Raw genomic sequence first — 19,800 nt, forward strand, 5'->3', positions numbered from 1 at the left:
TCCCTAATGATTGTGCTGCTCAGAATCAGGCCCTAAACATCCTTAGAGCACCATTAACATTGTTTAATTTTGTTTGACAGAAACAATCTGAGTAACAAAAAGGACCAAGAGCTTTCAAACTCACAGCAGGGCTACGGACACCCGTGAGTGTAATCGTAGATGCAGACATATAATCTTTTCCAACTAATATCTTATTTCTATAATTTCATTGATTTATTACAAAGAAGCTGATTAATTTTCCTTCAAATCCTTGGCTGCAGCCTCTTATGTGTGTTACTACGTGTGCTGCACACATCAGTGCAGTTCGGCTCCAGCTGCGGCTCGGCTTCCACGATCAAGAGTTTCAAAACAAACATGGTGGATAAAGCTTCTGACTCACATTCAGTGAGTCATTCAAATTTCTCAAAAGCAGAAGTGGTCAAATTTCCAAAAACACTTCAAATCGGGTGATAAGCAGTATTTACATTTAAATACATTGTTCGAATTAGCTAAAATTAGCCAACCCAAGAAACAATTAAATAGACAAAGCATGGAGTTCTGCTTTCAGTGTCTCTCTGAAAACGAGATGGGAAAGCACTGCTCTCACCAAAACCTTTTTAACACCTTTAACAGTAGAACTCCCAAGGCCGCATTTTTGACAGTTCTGAGATTTTGAAGTGAAATAACTTTATTTACATTACTCTTATGTTGGTCATGTTAACTGACTTTTGCTGTTTCTATATTTCCTTCATTTTAATTTTCAGTTTTTTTTTTTTTTAAATAAAATAAAAACCTAAAAATTAAATATGGTTGATTTGACCTCAATCTCCCACAGCCGACATTTTCACAGCTTAATTCATTGCATTGTAAATTATTCCCGTTGTTGACTGACAGACAGTACCGTTGCCTAGCAACTAACATTCCACCAAAAAATCTGTGGAACTCTTTTACCCCATTTAGACTACCCTTGAAAAACCGTGCCAAGACCGGTCCGAGCTCAGTAACTGAGATAACTTATCGTGTGTAAATGGAAAGCAAAGTGAACTGAACCGAGCTAGATACAACCGGACCGCGCAAACTGCAGACCAGATCCAGAGGTGGGCTTGGCTCGGTTTTTCCCTGACTCGGTTCTCTGATAACAAGAGCGCATGAGCACAACGCGTCATGGCTGAACATTCCGATCACACTCCATTCCAGTAGTTGGTGCTAATGCCCCTCCAGAAGTTGCTTGCCAACCAACACAAAACAGAAGAAGAACAACTATAAACAACAATCGAAATCTTCTCCACGCAACATTTTGATTTGCTTGATTCCCTCCTTCTTCGTCTTCTTCTTCCTGTGTTTTATGGTGGTTGGCAAACAACTTTTGGTGCATTACCGCCACCAACTGCTTCATTTCCTCGTTCAATACTGGCAGTAATACCGCAGATCGTCACTAGGAGGCGAGGAGTCGAGAAACAGAGATAGCGTGATGTGTAAACGGTCGTCAGAACCAAGCTCGGCCTGGTTAACAGATCCGAGCTCGGACCGGTCTCAGCATGGATCGGTTTTCCAAGGGTAGTGTAAATGGGATATAAGGCTAATATGGAAAAATGGCTTTCAGAAGAAATCTAACAGCTAAACAGGCATTAGAAGTGCTTCAAAATATTGATGACACATGCGTTCCAGGGCCGCAAGTTACCAACCCCTATGCTGCAGAAGAGCCAGCTTTGGCGAGGGAAAGAAAACAGTGCCACGTGTGTCAACACTGCATCAAAACCCCTCATATGAGATTTTTGTCTTAAATGTGAAAATGTGGCGTGTGGTGTACTGGGGGAATCAATCAATTTCTGTAAATAACATTATAATTTCAAACTTTGAACCTGTGTAGTAAATAGTTTTATATATTAGTCTTATTTATTTTACCTTTTTATGTTTAATATAAATTTTGACTAGAAATAATATCATAGAATGCAGCCTTTAATAAATATATATTAGACCTGGTTTAAGGTCTACATATCCATAATGGGTTTATACGTCACACTAGAACTATTTCCGTGGATGACATCATCACTGCTCTTGCATTCCTTAGGGAAAAATGGCAACGTCAAATTGACGGCCCAGTAGGAGTTCTAGTAGGATCAGATTTCTGGGAATCCTAGTGTTAACAGATTCAGTTATATTTTAATACAATACGGGTTAAAGCAATTTTAAGTTTATAAGCTCCACATGCAACAAGAAAATGGCTATTATTATTGAATGAACAGTTTCTATTCCCTAAATGGGAATAAAGCTTTAGAATTTGAATAAGTAAAGTCTTCATATGGAGCACCTACTAACTACATTTTTTTTTTTTTTTTACCGGGATTTTAAAGAAAAACAAAATGATTGGATTAAAAAAAAATCTAATGCCTCCTGCTGGCCCGATATTTCAGGAGTGACAGCAAGTCCAATTAAAATTTTTTTTTCCAGCAGAGAATCTCTCTGAGAATTTGAAGCTCTCTATGGTAGAATCATAAAAAGGCAAGACAAAAATCAGAGGACAGAGAATGTTGTAGTCGGCCACAACTCACAATCTGTTTCTCATTGATGTTCCCCGAGCTGTAGGTGGTGGCGAGGGTGGAGGAGCAGGCCTCGCTGTACCAGGGTACATTGCCGTTCTGTGTAGTGCTGCTGATGGACAGGGTATAAATGCTGTTGGTGTAGCCGTCGCAGTTACAGCTGTCCTTCTCCCTTCCTCCGTTCCCAGAGGCCCACACAAATATGGAGCCCTTACCGCCACGACCCTGAGGAGCAGAACGCATGTTTATAGGAACATATAAAAAGATTAAACACACATCTGTTTAGCTGATTACCCCATCAACAGAAAGACTAGACCAAAATATCATTTAAACTTTAATAGGAATCCCAAGTATATGCGGCTGAATGTATTTAAGGGCCGCTCTCAAAGAGGCTCTATTAAAACCCAGTGTACATATCAGGGGCCAAGGTGGTCACTCGGTAAATTGTATGGAGCTAAATATGGCCCGACAGCAATGCAATACAGAGAACGAGTCAAAATGACAACAGCTCATTGTAATAAATCACCCAACCTCTCAGCCTTTGAAGTACAATAATTTTCATCTAAGAGCTGCTTTATTGTATTGAGTGGCACCATCTCTCTGTGCGTTGATCAATTCCAGAGATACACCACCCACTCCACCGTCTGACAGCGCTGTCACAGTGCCAATTATCTTAGTAGTCAGTGTCAGCGCTTCCAATCAGCTTTATGGCACATGCTCTGAATCCTACAGAGCTGGGTTGGAGTCGGGTGTATTCTGTATTCTTAGAATTCTGTTGACTTGTTCATAACTCATGTAATCCCACTGTGGTGAATATAAAGAGCTGCAATCAGCAACAAGACTGTTGACATTGCATAACCATCCTCTCATTTTAACTATATAGACTGTCTAGTTGCTGACAGGCTGGTTTTCAAATGAATCTTATTTAACTACCCCTCTCTTTCCCATTACATATATATATATATATATTTGCTGTTCCTAGAACTGCACTTTCCTTAAGTTTGGGGGTCACTGCCCCTAGTGCCCCAATGCCTTGACCTTCCAGGTTTTCTCCATCTTTTCTCACTAGATATATAGGATATATTATATATACATATATATAAATATAGTTGAAATAATTTTTCAAAACTGAATATTTAGCATTTAGGGGTTAGAACCCACTGTGGGTTGACAATGTTTTTCTCAAAATGATCATGAGACCCCTGACATATATAGAAGAACAAAATACATCATGAAATTAATAAAAATGCCCTATCAAATAGATAAATATACCATTTAAAAAGCAGATGTAACATTTATTCATTTATTGAATACACAATTCAGATATTTAATGTCCCATTAGATAAACAAAAATTATATTCATAATATACAATATTTAAACAACTTTAAAAACTAATCTAAAATGTATAGAATTACCTCACTCTATAAAGATAAATAAATATAGAGCAAAATAAGTTTTGGGGTTTTTAAAGGTTGATATGTTTGGAAACCGTAGACGACTTTTATGATTTTAAAGCAGATGTCCTTCAGCTGAAACAACGTTTTTGTCCTCACTGCCGGCTTTTAGAGGACATTTCTTCCTCCTCAGGATTACCAGGGTCAAAAACAGCTTTGTGCTTGTGCCTGGTGTCCTCTCATGCCTGAACAGTTCAATTACTGCTGAAAAGAAGCAACACAGAAGGCAGTAAATAACTCTGCCGTTCACAGACACAATCAAACACCCACCTCTGTGACTCCTCGAAAAAAAGCTTCCTTTGCCAGTTTGGCGGGTCCATCGACAGTTTTGCCATCATCTTCTGGGCCCCAGCTGGCGCTGTAGATATCGATATGCTGGGGGTTCAGACTGAGAGACTGGGCCTCTACCATGTCAGTCACCTCTCCATCCAGCATACGCACACCTGCAGCAAGGTCCACATCAAAGGATTCACTTTTTACACATTTCTTTTTACAGGTCTCCAGTCACACAGGTTAAATCTACATTCACATTGACCCATTTCACTGGCAAAACTTTCTTAATAACAAATCTAAAATCTCTAAACCTCAAATGTATTTATCAGATGTTAATATTGAATGAGAACAACAAAATACACAAATATTTTATCCAGAAATGTCTACACATTCTTGGGGAAGACAGACTTGACAGATGTTCAGCAGAAAGTCACTGACACCCTCCACAGGGACAGTAGCCATAAAAATGTCATTGCTAAGGAAGCTGGCTCGGCAGAGAGCTGCATATTAATGGAAGGTTGAGTGGAAAGAGGAAAGAGAAAGCTGCAGCATCAACACAAGTCTCCAGAGGATTGTATGGCAAACCCCATTTGAGAGGTTGTAGGTGAGTTACAATGTGTGGTCAATAGCTGGGGAAAGTTCTTACAGCACCATGAGCATAAAGGACCAATAACTCCTGCAGCCCAATGTGGAGCCATTTCTGTGGTCTAACCTGCTCTTTATTTTAGAACAAAAGGCCCAGAGTGTGGAGGAAAATTGGAAATGCTTAAAATTCCAAGTTGCTTGAGGTCCATTCAGAATTTGCCAGTCATGGGCGGCCACGTCATCTGCTGGTGTAAGGTCAGCACAGCCGTCTTCCAGGACATTTTAGATATGCGTATTTCCATTGTCAGCAGGATGTGGTACTCACCACACTACTAAAGGTATCTGTGCCATCTTAAATGATGATGGTCATCACTGTGCTGTAGTGCCCAATAAAGAGCCACAGATAATAAGTGGAGTATTGTCAAGAAGATGATGAGGGGCAACAATACAAATGACCTGACGACTGCCATCAATGCAACCTGGGGTTCAGTAACACCATAGCAGAGCCACAGGCAGATCGTCATCTATGCCACGCCATGCTAATGCAGAAACCATGCAAAGGAACACTCAGCAGTAAATCTGTTATGTCCTGTGATGTTCCCTACTGTGACTGATTGGTAAATTTGGATGGATGGTTTTCCATGATGAGCAGTCACACTTAGGAGGCGTCTAGGTGGGAATGACAGTAGATGAATTTGACCTTATTAAAAATATTGGCTCAGGTTAGCTAGTCTAATATAAAATAACATAATGTGCATCTAAGAAAGTAAAAAAGCCTTAATTTAATTAGATGACACTCAAATTTTAGTTAAATGCTGAAACTGTGGACTTGAGAGACAACATTTGGTCTGTGAGGTTTTGATTGTTATTACTTTTGATCCCTGATTAATGCCACATCATCAGAGGGACTGTTAATTGTTTATTCCATGGTCGTGTAACTGAGAGAAACTCTGCTTAAGATTTCTCCTATTTTGATATCCTGGTCATGAACATACATGGATTGGTTTTTGGAAATACTGTAAAAACTTCACCTTTTCAAGGGGGAGTTATTAGGATTACTGATGATGTGCGAGTCTGTTAAACCCTAATAATACCTACCTTTTACATGTCTAAACTAATGTTTTCCCAAATAGTTTATTTAATTAAGACAGTTCCTCTAATAAGAAAAAAAAAAAAGTATTTTTATTATGTGCGTGGCAAATATTTGGGAATGGAATGAGTGCGGTGTCCTTCAACTAAGAACATAGTGTAATATGTTGATAAGGCTGGAGCCATGGATATCTCCTATTTTAGAAAGATATATGATGATGTAATGATGTAGCAAACTGGAGTGGTATAGGATGCTTCTTTAACTGTGATTCGGGGCAACTTCAACGAGAAGTCAAAATCTGTTTTCCTGTGTCATGGTTATTTAATACATATACATTATGAAGTGTTATATTTTAACTACCACAAGCTGGTGGTGTACTATTCCCACCCAAATAGGGTATTCTTTTTATTTATTTGTTATATTTATTTTGGTCACTTTTCTGGTCACTTCAGTTTATTCTTTGTCAGTATTTATTAACATAACTCAGGTCTCTTATGTTATTTTTCTTTAAACAATTCTGTTATGGTTAAAAAAAAGTTGGTTAAATAAAGATTTAATTGGAAGTCTGTGTTTGTGTTCTTTATTAAAATTAAATAATTTAGCAATATCATAAAAAGTCCAGGCAGAGCTGCACATAAAATATGGTTTCAAATCTTTTCAATAATTATCGTTATCAAATATGCATTTTTTTTTTTTTTCGATAAGCTTTTTTTCTATATCATCCAGCCCTATGTCCCGAGTGATCTCTTCTTAGAGAAGAACCGGGGAGAGAAAGCTTCAAAATGTAAACACAGAGCTTTCCTTTATAATTGAAAATATTCCTGAGAACCTATATTTGTTCTCTTTCATTCTATATTTGTTCAAAATGAAAAAATAAAAGCTAGAAATGATATAAATCCATAAAATGAAACTTTATGGTTTGAGTTACTTCTAATGAACAAAGTAAAGAAACTTGACATTGACATTCACTGAGATTCACTTGTACATGAATAAAAACAATATTCTTATAGTAACCGTGACCAAACTGCAATAGTTACAGCAAATCCATTATGAGCGATATTTTAACTGCAATATTACAGCTTACATGCAATGTTAGCGAAGCTTTGAAACATCATATTATCTCAATGGTTGGATTTTTAGGGCAATTAATATCCTTTTTTGCAAGATACTAAAAGTTGGAAATAGATGTGGGACCTCAATCATAACTGAGAAAAACTGAATACTGAGGTTAACTTTGGTTAAATGTACAAGATATCTTTATTGCAACAATATCATAAATTGATGTTATACTACTACTGTGGGAGTTAACTTAAAACTAATAAAAAGGATTCAATAAGATTGTCAGTCTTTGGTCTAGAGGAAGGCCAAGTCAGTCAGTGCTAATAAAACATCAGAAAAAAACAAACAAAAAACTAATTATCTAGAATATCTTACCATAAGAGCTGGACAAAAACATCTGCTAAAATAACAGAAAGAATTCCCTTTGCAGAACTCTATAAACAAACCAGGTAACTCTGGAAAATGTGTCCCATTCATGCAGTAGATAAAAAAGAAGATGATAACAGATGCAGAGCCCCAAGTACAGAAAGAAAAAACAAAAACAGAGCAGCTTAAAACATAGCCTGCTATAATTGAAGGGCAAGGATGGATAATTTTAACTTGTTTTACAGACATGGGACCTGCAAACGTCATACTTTAACTATGAACTACTGTGCATGAAAAATATGTCCAGCAGCTATAGCCTGGTCAAACCAGGTCATGCAACTACAAATAAATCAAAGGCTTCCTGATATTTCTTGACATAATAGCTACTAGGAACATCTTTCAGTGAGCCCAAGGTCCATGGATCAAGGAGGAAACTGGCTTATATTTTTTGGCCAGGATATAACTCTGGTGACAGAAACTTAAAACATGTCCACTCTGAAGTTTGATGTGCATAAGAAGATATTTGTTATAAATGACGCACCATTTATGTGGGGGCTTTTAAAGACCATGTAGTATTGCTGGAAAGAATACAACTGTGAATCTGCTATGATTCCTTTTTTATGGAGCTAGCCATATAATTCAAACAGTACCTCTATTGATTTTTTTTTTGTGTGCTCGAGCTGGTTGTAAGAGAAATACAAAAAGAATGAGATCAGTTGGATCGTGAATAAACCATGTCCTCAGGAGTGGAGTACATCTGAGAGCAAGTTTTCATCAAACAGAGTAAAGAAAAAAAACGACCTGATAAAATTAGACTAGTAAATTGGAGCAGAAACACTTTTAAATTAAGCAATACAAAAAAAAGGACAATGTTTATCAGCATGGTTAATCTGGCATAAATCTATAAGGAGATTTAAAGTTTGTATGTATATACATATATCTACAAATGTATATATATGTATGTATATATATGTATGTATATATCTACAAATGTATATATATGTATGTATATATATGTATGTATATATCTACATATGTATATACATATATATGTATGTATATATAAACATATGTATATACCGTACATATATCTACAGTATCTATCAGTGGTATCCTGGTTTTCATGTTTAAATGGGAAAACTGTAATAAACAGTGATAATTCATTGTGTGTCTGGGTTTGAATATCTGTAGCCTATAATTAATGTGGAAAGGTTTAAAATGTGAGGCCACAAAATGACGCAGCCATTCTGCAGAACATCGATACAGGTGCAGGGAAGAGAGTTCAACAATACATTACAGTAAATCAAACCGAACTGAAGCTATTGCATTGTGTCATTTCAGAAACTACATCTCAAGGCTGTTACTTCTTGCAAAACCAATACACTTACAGCAACCTGCCAATCCTCACAGCTGCAGTGATACTTAAAAAGATTTAGAGGCATGCTGTGCCTCAGAAATACACTGAAGAAGGTAAGTAAAAAAAAAAATAGTGCTGCAGGATCACTATTTCATTTCAGATCTATTTACAAAAAAAGGACTCTGATTTAGTTGTGCAAAACCACATTGATTCAACCTTACCTCCAATCTTTGCATTGTAGGCCACACCGACTCCACACACCCCATTGTTTGCCACTGCCGCCACCTCTCCTGCACATCGGGTTCCATGCCTACAACAGAGGGAGAAAAGGAAACAAGAAATTCTTATCCTTGAAAATTTTGTCGAACCAAGTATGGCTCTCTTCTAGGTTACATGTAAGAAATTACTTTCACTATGCGGTGTGGTGAAGATGTACAGTGAGACAATACAAACTGTTGGAGACAGGTTCTTGGCACCAATACTGTGAAACAAATTCACCAATGAGAGCAATCTATTGTGCATTATCTACAGCTTTGTAGCATTAGTACCCTCAAAAAGCCTCCAGCCTGTTGAAAAAGGAAGTCGTGAATTAGGTTTGCCACTTCTATTAAACACGACTCCCCCTGCGGTAAGAGCTAGCCTCACGGTATATGGATCCAAAAATAAGAGCCCTAGAAGGGCATAGTCCTTCCCAGCCAGATGGATACACAGGTTCAATGCCCTCAAAATCATGGCACAATCCCCCTGGACAACAGCCATTACTAGACAGGAAAGCTGGATCCAAGGTCGGTCAAGAAACATTCTGAGCAAGCAAAGCTCTGCTGAGACACTCTAGCTGACAAGCCAAACCAAATACCGAATAATCCAACAATATCTGAAGCCAACATCTTTGGCTGATAAAACACCCTCCATATAATGTCACAGTAAGGATGTTTGGTTTGTGCTTTAGCTTGTAGTCTGCCAGTGGGGACATTATCTGTTATCAATCAGCAATAACTTGTGCTGCCAGAGGTGAATTGTGAACTGTACAAAGAAAAGAGGAGTCTAAGGAGGTGTAATCGGAATCATCGGGGGCATCTAATTAGAATGAAGGCCTGTGGTTATATTAAGAGTCTCAGGATACTGACATAAGGTCAGAGTGCTGCGATTTATTTGCCATTCCCCTAAGTTTCCTTCAGACAGAGTGGTGAGCTGGGAGGGCGAAGGCTAATGTAAATGCCACAATCAAGAGCAGCGCCAGGATTCTAATATGTCCCTGGACTTTATTGGGTGGGGGACGAGGCCAGATTGAAGCATGCAGAGGAACTGAAATAAAAAAAAAAAAGGCTCTTTGTAGACTCAAAAAGCAAATGCATTCACACAGATTTGTCAACTGAATTTCCACTGAGCTTTATCACAACATTACTATTTGAGGTACTGTTTTTCTGCATCTGTTTATTCTTTTTTTTTTTTTCCCCAGATGGAGCCGATAAGCAGCGTTGATGGAAAAAAATGTGTTATTCAACAAGAATTTGATATCCAGTGTTTCTCCATTCAAGACAGCATTTATAATACCTTGCAAGTTAGAACAGATACAGTCATTGCCAATGATCCTGCCTGTTCTGTCACACAGGTTTTCCACTAAGTACTTAAGAAGCACAGGGAGAGATTCTCACAGATAAAATGGGCAGTTTCTCAGAAACCAAAGTATTTGTGAAAATAACTTTGAATCTAAAGGAGTCTAGGCTCAGTAAGATGAGACCCACATTCAGCTTTGTTTAGTAGGTGCTCTGCTAGAGCCAATACTTTCAAAAGTAAGTAAAAATCAGCATTTCATAATTAACAGATGGGATGATAGTAAATAAAAATTTTTTTAAAACATTTCCAGCCTTTCAATTATAAAAAGGATATTATCTTTTATGTGATAAATAAATTAAAAGGAAAAAAAAAATCAATGAGTGAATGTAAAGGGGAAAATAAGACTACATTTTAAGTAGTTATTAAAAAAATAGAAACAATAGCATTCAAAATGGGGAACTATTGACATCAGCAGCATTAGTATTGTCTTAAGCTGTGTCATACCGGTAATCAATTACCCTTTTTGTCTGGAAAGAGAAAATGTCAACTGCATTCACATCAATTCACATAATTTCTCCTCTTCTGTGCATCGTCATTGTTTCAATGGATTTATTGGACTTTTACTGTGGCCGTCATATAATGAGGAGCGTGGCTCCTGGCAAGCTGAAGAAACTTTTGAAAATAGATTATTTCATATATATACAACATAAGAAAAATATTCTTAATCTGATCTGCTAAAACTGCGAAACCCCATTATAAGGAAAAAGTGATCAATCCCAATCTAAAAGGTTAAAACCCTGCAACATAAAAAAATGTTTCGCACAGCTGACAAGTTCTAAATTAACATCTTAAGAAAAAAAAAGGTAAAAAGCTAAAAAGCTAATTAAAAAGTTAAAAAGTAAAGTTAAAAATGTAATAAGCCAAGTTAAAAAAGTCATTGCCTGTAGTGTCAGCTTCAATGCCTCTAAAGTCAAGTTGTAATAAAACAAAAGTGTTTCGCTCCCTCTTTGCCATGAAAAATATACATATTTTTTGAATGTTACAAAGGTAATAAGATCGTGTCCTGGATTCCAATAACACTCCTGGCTTGAAATTTTGATGTTCCTAGTATTTCACTGAGTGCCCTATAAAGTTTAAGGTGTTTATTTATTCTGGTCTCAACTACCGGCCGAAATTTGGACGGTAATTGAGAGCAGAATAAATAAACACCTTAAACTTTATTGGGCACAGTGTTAATGGAATCTAGGACACGATCTTATTACCTTTGTAACAATCAAAAAATATGTATATTCCAGCTGCACAAACAAAATCTAAATGGATCCTTGCAGGTTTACAGTTTGCTCTTTTTCTTTTGTCTTTATATAAGGGCTGCAACTAACGATTATTTTGCAAATCAATCTGTCGATAATTTTTTATGTTAATCAATTAATAATCAGATAGCAAAATGTTTCTTAAAGATTGTGAAATTAAACCAGGTGAAAGTAACATTTTTCCACTTGAGGATAACTTGATGATAACAGAACTTGTAGAGAGAGGAACAAGATTTTTATGTTAAATGCAAAATGCAAATTTTTTTTAACAATTTTGGTATAGTTACTGGTTACTGATCTAATTGGGTTTCTCTGTCAGCTAAAGGCACGTTTTGGTCTCTATACTCCAGTTAACGATTAATCGATTACTAAACTAGTTGATGATTATTTAAATAATCGAATAATCACGATTGATCTGATTGTTTCATCCCTAATTTATATTAAATCATCCTCTCACCCTCTTTTTCTCTGAAACAGAATACCAATAACAGCACATTCTGTGGAAGAAACACCAACATAAAATGGCAGTCACTTTAGCCTCCAGATCAAAGCAATGGATTCATTGTATAAGAATTGATCATTTTAAAACCTTTACAATTTATCTTAACGTAATAATTAAATCCTGTAATGTACATCCTCTATTACTTAAAAAAAAATATTCCTTCCAATTAAGTCATGTTAACATAGTAAAGTTATTATCCATTACTTATGTTAAATAAATTTGCATATTTAATCCAGATTGGTTTAGGATATAATTACTTCTCAAATAATTTTCAGTATTTAAAATGGAAATTCAATGGAAACATCAGATTAAATCTATTTGTCATCTAAGTTATTTTGCTTTACAGACCTATCAATTTATTTAGCCAAAAAATTATAAATTTGAACTATGATAAATATGCGTATTCCCTCGTCTGAGCAGTCTCCTGACATCAGAGAATATGCATGAAAACAATCATTAGTGTAAGGAAGCATTTTTTAAAAAAATTAAGTTATTCATCTTTACTACATGAAGAAAAAGCCTTTTCAGAAACCTTTCCCCCCTTTTTAATCTTATTTTTCCCTTTTAATCTAATTTTAGGTTAATTCCTCCAGTTTGTTCACACATTTTAAGATCTTTAATTTCACTTTACCATTTAGTTACTTTAATAACTTAGTGATGTGATCGTAAATTGATTTTTCCTACATCTGTGATCAGATGCCAGGGATGCACAGACCTATTCTTCTCATTGTCAGCAAAACCCTTTCTCCAGCTGTTATAGATTAGCTTTTCTTTTCTGTTAAAACTGTAGCAGCACTTTCAGAGGTCAATCTCTACAGACTTTTTGTGTCCAAAAAAGATACTTGCTAACTTTAAATAACCATGTTGGACGTGAAAAGAGCCAAATTATATCTACTCACTTTTCCCACTCACTGTCAAAAGCCATGGATAACAGAAGAAATAACCCTGATAGTAAAAAACTTTGTAAGACCACTATTCCTTCAATTACTGCATTAGATGGTTGTATAATAAATCCGTCATTAGCTCCCACAGAACAACTGCCCAAAACAGAGTCCAAATTCTAACTCCACTCTGACCCTTTTATGTGCTGGAGCAGATCCATCATCAGTGCAATCCACTGGTAAAACCTATGAATGCAGCTCTGGCTAGAAATCAATGACATGCTGCATACTGTAATTGTTTAGAAACAATGCCGACATGAAAGCATGCCAAAATCTGACAAAGATCCAGCCCAACTAAATATTAGAGGCTTTCAAATTTCCTGGCTGGGCTGAGCAGATGCAGATTGTGATCAAAAACGATGCAAAGACCCAAAGTAGAGGATTTTAAAAATCTGCACACAAAGCAAGGAAAAATGTAGACATTGATTCTCCAGGATGGAAAACCTGTCTGGGAAGCTGATAGAGCTGGTCAGAGGATTATAATCCCAGAGCTGTTAAAAGACCCGCTTGGATAAACTAGGTTGAGATCTGGAGACTAAAGGGCACAAAGTAGTTTTAATCAACAATGACCTTTAAATGCCAGAAGAAGGCCTATTATCTCACTGTAGGAGCTCTGGGCTTTCCTTTCGTTTTATTGCTAAAGATGATCAATCTTCACCGTGGAAATCGACAAAAACAAAACCTGTCAACATGATGTACTTTTATTATGATTCCCCCAGAGAACAATTAGTCCTTCAACAGAAAAATCGGGACATAAATGGGAGTTTTTAAATTTTTTTTTATTTTACTGTTCAGATATGCCTGTCCTCACAGCGCAATGCACATGATCATCACAGGGTGCAAACCAGTGAACACTCATAGTTGAAGGAGCTGCCGAGGTTCAGTAGCTAAAAAAAATCCCCTCTATTAATTCTGCTATAACTGCAGAGTGAGTTTGATCAAATTCATTTATTTTTTGTTTTATTTTTATTTTTACACATGAACATTTTCCTCTGAAAAAGGGGGAAAAATACAGTACAGACCAAAAGCTCTCATCAAGAGAATGCCAAGAGTGTGCGAAGCAGTAATCAAAGCAAAAGGGCTACTTTAAAGTACTTAGAATATAAGACATATTTTTCAGTTCTTTCACACTTTTTTGTTGAGTTTATAATTCCAAATGTTTTAATTCATAGTTTTGATGCCTTCAGTGGGAATCTACAAATTTCATAGTCATGAAAATAAACTCTTTGAATCAGGTGTGTCCAAACTTTTGGTCTGCACCGTACTTCTAGTCACATTTGTTCATTTGCTTAACTTTAGGTAAATTAACAAAGCACTAGGCCACCACCTGACAATAAAAGCTTAAAAAGGGGAAAGAAAAGAAATATTGCTTGTAGAAAAAATTACAACAAATAATGAAGGTAGTTTTTAAGCTTCATGCACTCAGAAGTAAATGATACGAGTCAATAACAGTGGATTCTCCAAATTCTAAGAAACTAGCAGTTAGTGCTCTGTCTGACTAAAAGGTCAACACCTTTCGTTTTCACACTAGAAATGTAACACCTTACATCCTGATGACAACATGAACAGGAAGACAAATGTGCTTTCTATTTAGACTACTTCTCTATACTCAGAGTTTTACAGCAGAATCTTGAGTGGCTCAAAAGAAGAGAAAGTAAATCAAGTTTTTTGGTTTCTCAACGTTTTACAGCCTGTTAGAATCACGTTAATCACAACCTATGACAACGTCTCATTCTAAAACGCATCCAAAACCCAATCTTTATTTTGATGGTCATGAGCAAATACCAGTACGGGATGCGATACAGAAATCAATCTTCAAACTGATAATATTATCAAAGATCAAGATGACACGGTTCTGTGTTGATGCAAGTTTCATTTTGATTCAATTTTATTATTGGAGTTTTTGCTAAAACAAAAAAAATTTACACTGTATGAGTAAAACAGAAAGTGAACAAAGTGAGCACTGCCCTGCTTAGCGCCACCTTATTCTAAAACATTTTAGTGTTCAACATAAGAAAATTGTTTCAGTTATCTGCTCAGAAAAGTTGTTAAAAATGTTTTTTTGAAAAAGTCCTAATTTTTTATTATTTTTTTTTTACTTAACATCTGTAAAATATAAAAATCCTTTAATGGGACAATTTTCACAAATACAAACAAGGTGTTACAGCTCTTCGCTTGAATGATTCATCATATTCTATAGCTTCTTATTACATGATTACAGACATATTTATTGTTAATGTGGTGTCTTTTTGGACTATTTTACTTTAGTAAAAGTCCTGTTAGGCTTTGACGTCCGTAACACAGTCGTCTGAAAATAGGTTTAAAAAGCGTGTAAAAAGAATTGTCAGCTTTAGCTGACAGTTTCTTTGTGGTTTCTCTAGTTCTCACTAAACTAAACCTTTAAACGTGTTCAGGATGAGAAAATATAGTAATTAGATGATTTAAATGCAGATATCAGAATCGGATCTTTACCCAGATATTCTAATGTTACCAGCAGATAAAATCTATCCTAATTTGGCTCCTGCTGTTTATGCTCATGGTAAAGCTTTGCTCTGCAAGACAAAGAAGAACTCAAATCAGCTGAAATCCTTTTTAAAAAAAAATTGGATTTTGGATTACAACTGCTTAATTTTTAATGCCAATGTTACAAAAATAAAGATCCAGGTTGTTCAAAAGGTCTCAGTGAATAACAGCAATGATCACCTTTAGAGAGCCAATAGTCCCACATATAAAGAGTTACACATATGCTACAACTTAGAGCTTGATTACAGTAAAAGTACAATTAAAGAAAATCTAGCATGGTCCCTGTGGCATTTATAGTTCATTAGTTTCCTGGCTTCACTAAAGCTCAGAGGTAAATCTGAACAAGTGTTCTGCTTTGCTCATTCTTAAGTCTAGTAATGGGCCTGCCTATTAACTAATGAGCTGGTATGTACCACTAAAGGGCCAGTGATTTTTAAAGTCCAAACTAAAGCAGGTCAGTCTAGCAAATAAAATAGATTAAGCTCATCCCAATAAAGTCAGTCACTTGATTTGAAGCTTTGTAAAATCTTCCTATGTTTAAATTAGTATTCTGTACGACTGTCAGAAAAGGTTTAAAGAGGTGATGTATAATAATACCTACCAGAGATAACATTTAAAACATGTACTTTTAAAAACCTTTATAACCATAAAAATACAGAACAAAAATATTTGAAAACCATCCAGGCAGCATTCAGAGAAAACCTTGATACTGAAAGAGAAACGTCCAGATTATATGGCGCTTTAGATAAACATAAGGGCAAATGGTTCTCCTTCCTGCCTGCATGCTGGGAAGAAAGGCAGCTTTATGGGAGCAGACAGAGTTGGGCTTTCAGCAGAACAGACAGCTACAGTCTCTCTCTCATAAGCTTACAGCGTTTCAGGCTCTCGCACAGGTTGTTTGCACATACATCAGCTCCAACGGCACTATAAAGCCCGCAAGCAAATACTTAATCACACGAATGTAGAAAAACACCCATAGAAATGTTCTCCTTCTAAATTTGACCAGCTGAATGGAAGTCACAACGGCCTGGTGGCCCTGGATGAGAGCTGAGGTGTGTTTATGGGAGCTGGGTAAAGATGGTGCCTCCATACAGAGGAAAACCTGAATGAGAAACATCTCTGATGAGCTCTGGAACCTAAGATGGAATTTTTGCTATGAGGAGCTGCAGAGATGCACACAAGGAATAAACAACCTTTCTCAAAGAATTTTGTCATTTCTCAGCAGCATTAGAAAGTCATGGTGTTTGTATTGTAATCTCATCTGTCAAACCTTTTCCTCCCAGGCCTGTGTGGGTCCAAACAAGCTATTTTTAGTAGGATTACATTTCCAGACCTAAGATCATCCCCCGTCGCTGCTAGATAGGACGCCAGCATAGTTACATAGTACATGTGCTTTATCTTTAGCTAAAACTCCACCTCTTTTTTTTTTTTACCAAATTCTAATCTTCTCTTCCTATCATCGGCAATCCTGCTGAGCCTCCATTAAAAAGGCTTCATGGGCCAGCAGCCAACAAACACCAGATTACTGCAAATCAAAAATTAAAGGGAAGAAGGAGGGGCAGGCGGTGAGGGTGAGGGGGGGAGACAAGTAGGGACCTTTCTGAGCCAAGAGATTTGCTGTTTCATTAATGCTGATGAACTTAATTCAATCCAATTCTCTGCAGGGCCCCATGGTGGTGATAAACAAAGCCTCATGTCATCTTGAGACAACACTGCAATAATTATGGTTTGTTTGTTTTTTGGTTTTACAAGCAACACCTTTATAACAGAGCAAATTTACTCTGACTACAGAAGAGTCTCGACGGTGCTGTGATGTTATAGGGATGCAAGGATTGAGATTTTTATAGGAAATAAAACTGAAGCTTGTGAGATCGTATCTCAGTATATTAGAAAGGCACCAATGCATGTATCTACCTATACACATAGGCCTATATATAGGCCGTTTCTTAATATGTGTACTTGTGCGTTCTCATGTGCTTGTGTAATCGTAAAAAAACGTCATCAGCCTCAGCCCTAGTCGTGTTCCAATTCACAAGAACAGCAGACCGAGAAAGGACAAAGTCCCCGGATGTTGCTCCCCTCCCTAATTACCAAGTATGCATCAGAGCAGACTTGTCCGAGATTGACAGCTGTCCCAGCATGCACTGCGGTGGCAGCAGCTTCCTATGGAGTGCTCACAGAGCTCAGGTTATTAAATTAAAAGTTCCCTTTTCTGTTGCATTTGTTCAATAAAAGTATGTTTAAGGATGACTTGAGGCAAGAACATTATACTTTTAGGCATCACTATATGGTCCATCATTTACTGATTTAATTTGTAATAAAAACATTTTAAAAAGTTGAGAGGGTAACAGCAGCCAGCGCTAATCGTAGCCCGTCTGCAGCAGCCCTCTCTCGGCCCAGCTGTGTGTGAACGACCGTTGGCTCTGATGGTGATTTTTTTGTTTTATTTGGCAAAATGTACATTTGATTTGTCTGGTTTATCTGATTATATTAACTAATATTCCCCCAATAAATTAAAGAAGTAAGAATTTATTATTATCTGGAGACTATTAATAACAGGAGGTGAAATGCTGTTCCAGACTAGCTTTGAATGTGGTGACTGTGACGTCACGAGTACGCCTCTGTTGAATCTGACCCATATTTATGCTGTGTGCTCGCGTTCTCCCCAAGTCCACACTGTGTTCTTCTCTAGAACATACTTGGCGAGGACACGAGTCCGTACTTGTGTTCATGTGAATTGAGAAACGCCCATAAATTCATCAATCTCACATCAGTATATTAAATTTGTGGTCGTTTTTTTTTTTTTTTTACAACATGGCTGCAACTGTCAGCTATCAAAAACAGACAAACATCAAAGTGACAATTATAATATGACAAAGGACAAATATAATATGATTTTTACATATTTACATTAATTTAACCTTAATTTCATCACATTTGGTTATACGCTTGCTGTGGCTAATAGAATCATGCGTTGAAGGTCCCTGCCAAAGAAGCTGGCTGTTCACACATTGCTACTTGTAGTTCATTGTGAATCTTCCAGCAGATGAGGATGATTTTGAGTCACGTCAACTGCAGTTTTTATGGTTTATTATGATTAGATTTCACAGATATTAACACATGTAGTGTCAAATTCCATGATAAAATAATTAATTATTTTAACTGATTTTTTAGCAGTGAATACCAGGCTATGTGCTTTTAGTTCTAGTTATTTTAGTTATGAGAGGCAGAAATGTGGTAAATACAGAAAATAAATAGTAGTTTCCTCTGAACAGAAACATTTATGAAAAAGTATGGAGGTTAGGGAAATAAAAATACTAGAGAATGGAAGAAACTGTATAAAGAGCTACCTGTTGTCATTAAGCTGTGTGTACCGGGGCGTAGGATCAGGATCCGCATCATTCACATCATAACTAGCGTCTGGGTCCTTTAAAGAGACAGAGGAATAGTTGGTGTCAGATTCATTAACGTCCATTAGTTATTCTTTAATTCATATATTAGGTAGCTGGTCCTTTGTAATCTGCACCGTCTCAGTGGATGCCAGGTATACTCACGTAGTTCTGCGACAGGTCAGGATGGTTCTTCTCTATTCCGTCATCCAGGATGGACACCACCACGCCTTTTCCTGTGTAGCCCAGCTCCCACGCAGCTTTGGCATTCAAGTCCCGATGGTTGTTGTTGTACTGAGAATATGACAGTAAATATATCAGAATTAAAGTAATCATGAGGGAGAGAAAAATACATGAGAAGAATTTTAATCATCTTTAAATTTGCTTCTTTTTCTACATTAAAAAATACCAATGAAGCATGGTTGGTCTAACTAGCATGCAGTCTGTCTGTTCTACTCTTTCTTATAACTATTTAGCAAAGGGAAGTAATACCCAACACAGCTTGCAATCTGCATGCCTCTGACATTTAACCTGACCTTTTATCAAAAGTCAGATCAGGACTCCAAAGGTTCAAAGCTCCTCCTCTCAGAGTTCACCATTAAAAAGTAATGGTGGGATGTGTCATCCTGAGCTCTTCTCTCCTAGATTTCAGTACTGTACCATATCAGCCTCGGTCGATCAGACAGAATTAAATTACTCTACAACCTTGTAAGAACCTTGACACCCCAATCACCGAGAAGTAAAATCAATTAAAACTGAAAGATGTGATTTGCAATGCAGAGGAAGTCTGTAAAAAATGCTGTTTTATGGCTGACATGTTCCATTCTCAGTGGTGTCCATCAAGGAGGAGATCTGCTTAACATTTTCAGCAAGC

General features: G+C 36.8%; 1 protein-coding gene across 3 annotated transcripts in view; it reads right to left on the reverse strand.

The window, feature by feature from the left end:
• The window catches only part of furina (furin (paired basic amino acid cleaving enzyme) a), a 91,766-nt gene that overhangs the window by 15,289 nt on the left and 56,677 nt on the right, over positions 1-19,800 (reverse strand). For all 3 annotated transcript variants that reach the window (XM_038308633.1, XM_038308634.1, XM_038308635.1), the window contains exons 5-9: positions 19,092-19,220; positions 18,888-18,964; positions 8,926-9,014; positions 4,245-4,417; positions 2,532-2,744 (exon numbers count right to left, since the gene is read on the reverse strand). In XM_038308633.1, the coding sequence (XP_038164561.1) occupies positions 2,532-2,744; positions 4,245-4,417; positions 8,926-9,014; positions 18,888-18,964; positions 19,092-19,220 (681 nt within the window). The remainder of the gene's footprint in view (positions 1-2,531; positions 2,745-4,244; positions 4,418-8,925; positions 9,015-18,887; positions 18,965-19,091; positions 19,221-19,800) is intronic.

This window comes from Cyprinodon tularosa, unplaced genomic scaffold (assembly GCF_016077235.1).
Source record: "Cyprinodon tularosa strain WSP-4 unplaced genomic scaffold, ASM1607723v1 ctg642, whole genome shotgun sequence".
Classification (NCBI taxonomy): Eukaryota; Metazoa; Chordata; class Actinopteri; order Cyprinodontiformes; family Cyprinodontidae; genus Cyprinodon; species Cyprinodon tularosa.